General features: G+C 48.0%; 1 protein-coding gene across 4 annotated transcripts; it reads left to right on the forward strand.

The window, feature by feature from the left end:
• The first annotated feature begins 1,406 nt into the window (after positions 1–1,406).
• Positions 1,407–10,086, forward strand: LOC122388435. 4 transcript variants are annotated; one of them, XR_006257790.1, is made up of 4 exons: positions 1,407–1,879; positions 2,188–2,269; positions 2,472–2,708; positions 9,759–10,086. XR_006257790.1 is itself a non-coding variant. In XM_043379503.1 (3 exons), the coding sequence occupies exon 1, from the start codon at positions 4,404–4,406 to the stop codon at positions 8,868–8,870; it is 4,467 nt and encodes a 1,488-aa protein (XP_043235438.1). In that variant the 5' UTR covers positions 4,098–4,403; the 3' UTR covers positions 8,871–9,450; positions 9,759–9,840; positions 10,043–10,086. The 4 variants fall into 4 exon arrangements, 1 of the variants encoding a protein (XP_043235438.1); XR_006257791.1 differs by having other exon boundaries at positions 2,472–2,670; XR_006257792.1 differs by having other exon boundaries at positions 2,472–2,632.
• The last annotated feature ends 667 nt before the right edge of the window (positions 10,087–10,753 follow it).

Here is a 10,753-nt window from a genome sequence, read left to right on the forward strand (position 1 = left end):
AGGTCAGGTCAAAGTCAGGTTCAAGGGTACAAAATGTAAGTTTCTACAGTATCGGCCCTGCACCGCAGTTGCCGAAGAACGGACTGAGACTGATTGCCCAAAACGTGTTCTTAGGCAACCAAGACAAGATAAGTTGCATACTATGTCATGTTAAGGTCAAGGTCAAGGTCAGGTCAGGTCACTAAATACGAAATATAGAAGAGGGCATGTGCGACACGTGTTTTATGGATTATTTTATTCATAGAATTCAATGGGCACACTTGATTAGTGATTCTGGATGAATTTCAGGTCGAGGCTAGGTCAACGTCAGGTCAAGTGAGGTCCAATTTTGAAGTTGATTGTAAAGGCCTAAAAAGGTGGCAATCTGATGCAGTTTTTCACGGCGAATCGAATGGTGCTATTTTTTTCCGTATCAGTGCTAGAAGTAAAGAAAAATCATTTTTCGAATATTTTGTGCGTCGTGACGTCATAAAAGTTTGCATAACTCCCACATTTTTGAACCGATTATTCTACAACTTGGTATGTAGGGGCACACTGCACATAGACCACTTCTCTAACATATATTCCGTTTTTTCGATAAACATAAAATTTTGGATTTTATATCAAATTTCCCAAAAAAAGTCAGCTTTTCAACTTTGGGCCAAAATCCAAAACTAAAAAAAAAAACGAGATAGCCATCTGATATACAAAGTAGAATGACGAATAACCTTTTTTACGTCTTTATTCCTTTTTTAAATGAAGAAGTTTGCGGTGTTTGAAGTTTTGCAGTTTTTGAAGCGAAAATGGCGTGACGTGACGTCACTTAAACGTCATTTTTTCAAAAAGTTTCCGACGGATTTCGCTCAAATTTCCCAGAAACTTGTTGAACTGATGTATTATAAGGTACTGAAAGTTTGACGTTGCTGGCGTAACGCGTTTAGAAGTTTTTGGCGAAAAACGGGAGGAGGGCAGATTTTGCCCCCCCAGCGGGGAGTGGGTTAAGGCATATCTCGTTCCTTGCATATGTTTGGAAAAGGTGATCCAGCGTGACGTTTCATGGTGCATAGGCCGGGAATCTATTGTACCGGGTGGCCATGCTTCGAACTTTGGAGACGACTATATCTTATATTCTAATGCACAAAACGAGCCCAAATTTTCGTCAAGTTTGCGTCACTTCTTTTAGCATTGATATTCCAAATTATAGCAATGTACTGTCATCTTCAAGAGCCTACCAACTACCAAGTTCATATTTTGACACAAGAGCCTCGTTTCATAAAGCTCTGCCGTAACTTACACCTTTCCGTAATTCACACCCTTTCAAACTATACGGAGCGCAAATGAAGCCGTTTCATAAAGCCACAATTGGAATTGTCCACACCTCAGTAAATTGGCACATTTGTGTAGTTGCCGTGATTTAATAAGTGTAGTTGCCCTCTAGCTATAGCAGCAGTCTAGCGCCGGCAGTCACGCTATAGCAGCGGTTTAGCGTTCGATCGTCGCGACATCTATATTAGTTAAGCGCCGATAGTCACGCTATAGCAGCAGTTTGGCGTTCGATCGTCGCGACATCTATATTGACAGAGTGTGATTACGCGTGGGTATTTACAAGTACTCGAATGTGGCAGGTACTTTAAATACTCGAATACCATTCTGATGAATATTTCCACGGTTTTCTTTGAATGCTATGAACAATATTTTGTACAACGTTTTCCGAAACAAATAATTCTGCGTTTTGTGTTTCACGTTTTCGAATCTAAGAACCTAAAACATTGTGACGTGTCAGCAGTTTCGGTATGATAGTGGTGGGCACTGTCGTGTTCCTGCCACGCCCGTTTTGTGCGGCCGACATTCTTGTTCAGGATTGTTTCTGAGGATGGTTTGATTTCCCTGGCGCTAATGAGTGAGTTTAGGAAGTGAAATCTTGCATAACTCTATGTGGATTGAATCAGATAAATGCCCGTTGTTGATGGTGATATGAAACTAGCAGATTTACCGTGATCTCTGTCTGATATCAGCACTTGAACTCTGCGCTGGATTTGTATTTGTTTGCCGCATTTCATGTATGTAGAGCTAAAGGTCCGCGATAAGGCCTAGAAACTAGAAAGTATTTTGAGAATGTTATTTTGTTTAAGGCTGTGAATAGCCAAGCCAAAGGTGTTTCAGGGTTGTCCGTGTTTGAGTGCCAAACTGATAACTTTGTTTCTGCAGGAATAATATGAAGAGACTGTTTCGACCGTGTGTCAGAGGGAATCAGCCCCCCAGTTAGTCCGGCATGAGGTGCACACAGTCAGTAAGTTTAACCGATTGAATTGGTCGTTTTCAGTCTTATGATAGTATGTGCCTAGTATGTGCTACTTGCAGTCGAAATGTGTCAAGGACGAACGAGTATGGGTCATGTCAAGGTCTAATCGTCAGATCGAGTGTGGCTCAGTTGTTGTGTTAGGGAAGAGCTCACTGCTGCTATATGTGACGATTGTTCTGACGTGTTGCAGAAACGGATCTATAGACAAGATGAATACAAGGTCCTGTGTTTGACTACACCTGTTTTGGGACGGAGACATGCCGGAACTAACAGTTTTGACTGTCTGCTACAAGACTGCTCATCCGACTGCAACTGGAGTGCATCTACCACGAGACTGCTCACCCGACTGCAGTGAGTGCATCTACCACGAGACTGCTCATCCGACTGCAGTGAGTGCACCTGCCACGAGACTACTCAATGAAACGCAGTGAGTGCCATCTAAGAACTGAGAATGCATAAACTGAAGTCCAGTGAGTTGAAGGCTGAGCTGGAGAGGCGGGGTCTTAACACTAAGGGGACTAAAGCTGAACTATGTGAGAGACTAGAAGCTGCAGTTGGGGATGAACTTGTTGATGCTGGTGCTGACCCTGATGCTCGTGATGTGAGAGGTGTACAGCAATCTGATGGTGCTCATGTCGTAGTGGCAGCCAATGTAAACTCAAACATGACTGATAAGGATTCAGGTGTTAAAACCGATGGTTGTCCTGCTGCTGTTGATAGTGGTAGATCTGTCACTGATGTTGATGGTCAGAGTATAGGAATTGAATTAGGTGTGAGAAGCGATGTTCTTTCGCACGAACAGGTTGTGCATCCCCAGGATAGTGCATCCAATGTATCCAGAGCATCCCGTTCCTCTACCTCCTCGGTCAGGTCTAGGATAGCTAAAGAAGCAGCAAACAGAGCTGAGTTGGAGGTCAAGCTCAAGCGTATGACAGAAAAGCAAAAGCTGAGCAGGGAGTTAGCCAGATTGCAGGAAGAAAAGGAGCTGCTTGAGATAAATGAAGCCCTTGATGTGTCCAAAGCTCGAGAAGTTGCCTTGTCTGAACAAGTGAAAATGATTGAACGCTCTCAACAGGTGCAAGCAGAGGCGAACATCACTCAACCTCAGTCCGGAGTGCACTGTCAGCAACAACAGCAGGTACTGACGACCCAGCCTCCACATGGAGTACTACAGCCGCAGATGCAAGAGCGAAGACAGTTCGTGGAAGCTCAAGGAGCTCCGACTTCGGTGAGCGCTAGAGGACCAGTTCTCGGTCAGGTCGCCAGTCAGGAACCACTCACTTCAGTAGGACAGTCTTTGGTGTTCCAGCACAGGTTTTCAGACGCTATCCCGGATCAGTATGCTGCATGTTCACAGGCATCACAATTAGCAGGTCAACATGTCGTTCAACATGGTGCTATTCCACACTTCCCACCGATAGATGAACAGAGCATCCATCAAACTACCTCGCGTCCAGTGAATCACCAGGTCGGCGAACGAGTCGTCCGCTCGGCCGGCGCACACACAGTTTCACACTCGTCAGGGGAGAGCGCTCAGCGTGCTCTCGCCGGGTTCATGCGTCTTCCATCAGTGGAGATAGCGAGATTTGAAGGTGACGTCACTGAATATCCCCAGTTCATCCGAGCATTCGACTTGAAGATCGCGTCCAAGTTAGACGACCCTGATGAGAAGTTGTACTACTTAGAACAGTACATGGTTCCTGGTACAAAGCCGCACCACATCGTGTCTGCTTGTATGTATCTTCAGGAGGGCTATGACGAAGCCCGACGGTTGCTAGATAGTAGATACGGACGGCCTAGTACTGTATCAGCGGCGTTCATCGCTCGTCTAGAAAATCACAGTCAGATTCGAGCGGATGATGTACAAGGACTTGATTCTTTTGGTATCTTGCTCACCAAGTGCAGGAACGCTCTGAGTAGTTGCGGCACACACGAGACTCTTCGCGACCCCAGGACACTGAGAACAATCGTGGGGAAGCTCCCTGGGCTACTGATCAACAAATGGAGACACAAAGTTGATGACATCGAAGAGATTGGAGGTCGAGAAGCGAACTTTGACGATTTGGTCGCGTTTGTAACAAAGGAAGCGAGAGTTGCGTCTAACCCCACATACGGTAGGGACATGTTTGGCGGGAACCCCATGAGTAGGACACCGGTGACACGAACGAGTCCACGGATGAGCTCTGGTCGAGCAGTGGTAACGGCGACTCATGTCACGCCGCGTCCCGAGGAGAGCCACTGCGTATTTTGTAACCGACGAGGTCATGATGTGTGTGAGTGTGAGAGTCTCTCCGCAGTCACGAGTCAACAGAAGCAAAACTTCGTCCGGGAGAAGGCTCTGTGCTGGAGCTGTCTGAAGCAAGGACATCGAAGTCGCGACTGCAGGCGAAGAGCGTCGTGCAGGACATGTGGAAGGCGACATCCAACCTCACTACACTGGGAACGATCTGAACAGTACGTGCGGCAATATCAGCAACAGAGTGGACAGCACCCGGATCGAGACGACACTCAGCATCAAAGGGAGGAACAACAGCCACGAGAAGGACAACAGGGCCGTCAGCATGACCAATCACATGTTGTCCAACATCAGCATGGACGTGGACATGAGCTGAATCACACCCAGCAGCAGCAACGAGAGGGGCCTACCGACGCCGCCAGAGTAACAACATGTCAAACAGCGGGTGAGTCTGAGGCTAGCAAGCCAGTTCTCCCTGTTGTGCCTGTTGTTGTTCGTGTTGGTACGAGTACGTGTCAAACATACGCTTTTCTCGATAGCGGCTCGACACATTCCTTCATCTCCTCAGCGTTGATCAAAGAGCTCAACATTGACAACATGCCACGCAAACAGCTTTCACTGACGACAGTCGACAGAAGCACGAAGGTGGAAACACATGTAGTAGAGGGAGTAACGGTTTCGGACCTACGTGGGCGGCACGCGCTCCGGCTGCCTCCGCTGTTCGAATTGGAGCGTATCCCGGTGGACCCAGAGGAGTTCCCCAGCCACCAGCTCGATGTCAGTAGGTGGGAACATCTCACAGGAGTAGAATTCGAGCAGGCAGACGCCACATGCGTTGGACTTCTCCTCGGCGCCAACGCGTTTCTCAGCATGGAGCCGCTGCAAGTGATACCCAGTCGCAACGGAAGCCCGTATGCTGTGCGCACGAGGTTCGGCTGGATCCTGAGTGGGGTGACGTCTTCCTCAGCCACAGACAGCGGAACAAAGGTCTACAGAACGTCGGTGAATGACATCGAAGATATGATACAAGGAATGTATGATCGGGAATACGAAGAGAACCTCAACTCAATGAAGAGAGGCCTGTCTGAGGAGGACAAGAAGTGGCTCACGGTGATGGAGGCGTCCAAGAAAGTTGACAGAGGACACTACCAGTTCAGCATTCCGTTGAAGGATGAAGACGTCGTACTGCCGAACAACCGTGTCCTGGCAGAGAGAAGACTGACGAGTCTAGGTCGCCGAATGAAGAACGATGTTGAGTTCGCTGAGCAGTACCGAGATTCTGTGGAAGAAATGATCGACAAGGGATACGCTGAGCCCGTACCAGTAGCAGACATTCATCGTGACGACGGCAGAGTGAACTACTTGGCGCACCATGGAGTGCGCCACGCGTCAAAGAACCGCATCCGCGTCGTCTATGACTGTGCTATGAAGTACGGCGGTGTCAGTCTGAATGACTGCTTACTGCAAGGCCCCGACATGACGAACTCGCTACTCGATGTCCTGATGCGCTTCAGGATGGAACGAGTCGCCTTCATGGCTGACGTGGAAAGTATGTTCAACCAGGTTCGGGTGCCAGAGTCTGAGCGCGATCTCCTCAGATTTCTGTGGTGGAGAGACGGGCGCCCCGACTCTGGTGTGGTAGAGTATCGGATGACTGTCCATATCTTCGGAGCGAAGTCTTCGCCAAGTGTGGCGTGCTACGCCTTGAGAGAGACGGCGACGGACTTCGCAGAAGAGGTATCACCTGAAGCAGTGAAGACTGTAAACAGCAACTTCTACGTCGATGATGTGTTGAAGAGCACTGACGACGCTGACATGGCCATCTCGTTGGCTCACGACCTGAAGACGCTGCTGGAGAAAGGTGGGTTCAGTCTCAAGAAGTTCACCAGCAACAGCTCGGCGTTTATGTCCTCGATCCAGACAGGCGACAGGTCAAAGGTGATGCAGACATGTACAGGAGTCGGTGAAAGTCTACCAGAAGAGCGCGCCCTGGGCGTAGTCTGGGATACAGAGAACGATCTGCTGAGGGTATCTGTCAACGCGACCAGTCTGCGGGCGAAGCCGTTGACCCGCAGAGGCATCCTTTCAGCAGTGAGTTCTATTTACGACCCGCTCGGTCTCGTTTCGCCAACGATAATCTGTGGCAGGAAGATCCTACAAGATCTCTGCAGGACGAGAGAAATCTGGGACAAGGAGATTCCAGCTCAACAGCGCAGCGACTGGATGAAATGGCTATCTCATCTGGATGCTACTCAAGATCTGTGTGTCCCACGGCATCTGAAGCCAGCTGAATTCGGTGGAATGGCGACGCTCCAGATGCATCATTTCAGCGACGCTAGTGAGTGGGCGTATGGTACAGTCACCTATGCTCGCTTCACTGACCAGCAGGGAGATGTCCATGTCGCTTTCGTGAAAGGTACATCACATCTGGCTCCACTGAAGAAAATAACGATTCCTCGTCTGGAGTTGATGGCTGGAGTGACGGCGGTACGTGTTCGGTTGCTGATAGAGGACGCGATGGAGCTCGGTTCGGAGACAGAACATTTCTTCTGGACGGATAGTACTACCGTTCTCGCATACGTGCAGAACACTGCGACTAGATTCCACACGTTTGTCAGCAACAGGTTGGCGATCATCCACGATGGATCAAAGACTGAGAACTGGAGGTTCGTGAGAGGTGAAGAAAACCCGGCCGATGACAGTTCACGAGGTGTTCAGAGTGAGAGGTGGCTTTCTGGACCGGCTTTTCTTCGGCTTCCAGAGGAGCAGTGGCCCATGATGCCTCCAACCAAGGTGAAGATAGCGGAAGAAGACCCTGAAGTGAAGAAGGTGAAGGTCTGTGCAATGAAGGTGTCAGAAGAGAAGATGAAGGATCCAATCGAAGTGCTCATTCGTCATTACAGTAAGAAGCAGGCTCTTCTAAGGGCAGTGGCTTGGCTGCTGAAGGTGAAGAAGAGATTGCAGGAAAGAGCGACAAAATCGCAGGGTCGAGAAACGGAGCGTCCATCTCGACTCCAGCTGATAGATCTCGAAGAAGCAGAGAACTGTGTCGTTAGGTGGGTACAGGAGCAGAGTTTCCCTGATGAGCTGGAGACACTCCGCAATGGGAAGGAAGTGAAGGGAGCTCTCAGTAAGCTGAATCCATTCCTGAGTGATGGGATCCTCCGAGTTGGCGGACGTTTGAAGAATGCTGATGTCACCCTGGACCAGAAGCACCCAATTGTACTCCCGGATTGCTATTTCGCCGAACTAACTGTTCAACAGGTGCATGAGAAGGTCGGACACTCTGGACGTCAACATGTGTTAGCTGAGATACGGAGACGTTTCTGGATCGTGAAAGGGAACTCGATCGTCAGACGAGTGATTGGACGTTGCCTCGGATGCCGCCGACGACATCGCCCACCAGAATCTCAGAAGATGGCGGACCTGCCGAGTGACAGAGTCACAGCGGAAGAACCTGTATTCACTCGAACCGGAGTCGACTATTTCGGACCGTTTTTTGTCCGACAAGGACGGAAGCAGGTGAAGAGGTACGGAGTCGTTTTTACTTGTTTGGCGGTGAGGGCCGTCCACATCGAGGTCGCCGAAAATTTGTCAGGAGATTCATTCCTGTGCGCCTTACGTAGATTCGTCGCACGGAGAGGTCACGTCAAGGTGCTCAGATCAGACAAGGGGACAAATTTTGTTGGTGCCAGTCGCGAGCTTCGAGAGGAGTTGGAGAAACTGCGAGCCAATGAAGATGTGCTGCATCGTACGCTGTTGAATCAAGGAGTAGAATGGAAATTCAACACAGCCGCAGCGTCCCACCACGGAGGTGTCTGGGAACGACAGATACGCTCAATCCGAAGAATCCTGGGATCATTGCTGGACTCGCAGACGTTCACGGAAGAAACTCTGTTGACTCTATTGTGTGAAGTAGAGGCAATATTGAACAGTCGGCCACTCACCCCAGTATCCTTAGATCCGGTTGATCACGAGCCACTCACTCCCAACCATTTGCTGATTGGTACCGGCAGCGTGGTGATGCCGTTCGGGGTAGTAGGCCAGAGTGACTCAGATAGTGTCAAACGTTGGAAGCAGGCGAGGTATCTCGCGAATCTGTTCTGGAAGCGGTGGCGAGCAGAATACTTACCGTTGTTACAGGAACGACCGTATAGGGTGACAAGGAAAATGACTAACCTTGTTGTAGGAGACGCGGTTCTAGTTGTTGATGATGCTGTGCCGCGAGGCCAGTGGCCATTAGGAGTAGTGGAGCGAGTACGAGTCGGAGCAGACGGATTAGTGCGCTCGGTAGAGATTAAGACCAGAGGCGTCACGCTTCAGCGACCGGTGACTAAGCTGATCAAGCTGTAGGCGAGATCGTGTACTCTGTATGGAAGATGTTCCTGTGCGTCATGTTCGTGTCGTAGACTAAGGTTGAAGCCATGTGTTGCGTGGTGGCTTCAAGGGGGCGGGTGTAGTTGCCCTCTAGCTATAGCAGCAGTCTAGCGCCGGCAGTCACGCTATAGCAGCGGTTTAGCGTTCGATCGTCGCGACATCTATATTAGTTAAGCGCCGATAGTCACGCTATAGCAGCAGTTTGGCGTTCGATCGTCGCGACATCTATATTGACAGAGTGTGATTACGCGTGGGTATTTACAAGTACTCGAATGTGGCAGGTACTTTAAATACTCGAATACCATTCTGATGAATATTTCCACGGTTTTCTTTGAATGCTATGAACAATATTTTGTACAACGTTTTCCGAAACAAATAATTCTGCGTTTTGTGTTTCACGTTTTCGAATCTAAGAACCTAAAACATTGTGACGTGTCAGCAGTTTCGGTATGATAGTGGTGGGCACTGTCGTGTTCCTGCCACGCCCGTTTTGTGCGGCCGACATTCTTGTTCAGGATTGTTTCTGAGGATGGTTTGATTTCCCTGGCGCTAATGAGTGAGTTTAGGAAGTGAAATCTTGCATAACTCTATGTGGATTGAATCAGATAAATGCCCGTTGTTGATGGTGATATGAAACTAGCAGATTTACCGTGATCTCTGTCTGATATCAGCACTTGAACTCTGCGCTGGATTTGTATTTGTTTGCCGCATTTCATGTATGTAGAGCTAAAGGTCCGCGATAAGGCCTAGAAACTAGAAAGTATTTTGAGAATGTTATTTTGTTTAAGGCTGTGAATAGCCAAGCCAAAGGTGTTTCAGGGTTGTCCGTGTTTGAGTGCCAAACTGATAACTTTGTTTCTGCAGGAATAATATGAAGAGACTGTTTCGACCGTGTGTCAGAGGGAATCAGCCCCCCAGTTAGTCCGGCATGAGGTGCACACAGTCAGTAAGTTTAACCGATTGAATTGGTCGTTTTCAGTCTTATGATAGTATGTGCCTAGTATGTGCTACTTGCAGTCGAAATGTGTCAAGGACGAACGAGTATGGGTCATGTCAAGGTCTAATCGTCAGATCGAGTGTGGCTCAGTTGTTGTGTTAGGGAAGAGCTCACTGCTGCTATATGTGACGATTGTTCTGACGTGTTGCAGAAACGGATCTATAGACAAGATGAATACAAGGTCCTGTGTTTGACTACACCTGTTTTGGGACGGAGACATGCCGGAACTAACAATAAGCGTTCTATAAATTACAAATTCATGTCAATACTAATTTTTACCAGTAACTATAAAAAGATTTTGATTTAAATTACTTATTTAAAAAAATATTTACGAAAAAAAACAAATATGATCTTGCTGTTCATCCTTTATTAAAGGAACTATCCCACCTTCTAAAATGTTGTTAAAACCGGTTAACCCTATTAGTGGCAGGCTCCTGGCTACCCCATATTAGTGGCAGGGGGGGCTGTTTACGACCCCCCCCCCCTTGATATCTCGAGATCTAACCGGCCGATTTTCAAAATTCAAACGGCATTCGATTTGGCTCAACGAGATCTACATTTCTAAAAAAAAATAAAATTAGAAAATGTCAATAGGGGGGTAGAGGGGGGTAAAAACGGGCAAATTGCAGATACATTTTAGACTGTTTATCACGGCCAGGTTTCTGAACCAATCTCAACGCAATTTTTGCCGATCGATAGAGAATAAACCAGGAATTCACATGGATCCTAAAAATATGCATTTTCAAAAATCATAGGCGGATACAGATCATTGAGATTGGGGGTACACAAAAAGTATAGTAAATAAGGTTTATGTTGGTACTGTTTCTAAAAAGGGTGGCAATGGTCTTGTTATGTTACAATT

The sequence above is a fragment of the Amphibalanus amphitrite genome, unplaced genomic scaffold, assembly GCF_019059575.1.
Source record: "Amphibalanus amphitrite isolate SeventyFive unplaced genomic scaffold, NRLGWU_Aamphi_draft 000322F_arrow, whole genome shotgun sequence".
Classification (NCBI taxonomy): Eukaryota; Metazoa; Arthropoda; class Thecostraca; order Balanomorpha; family Balanidae; genus Amphibalanus; species Amphibalanus amphitrite.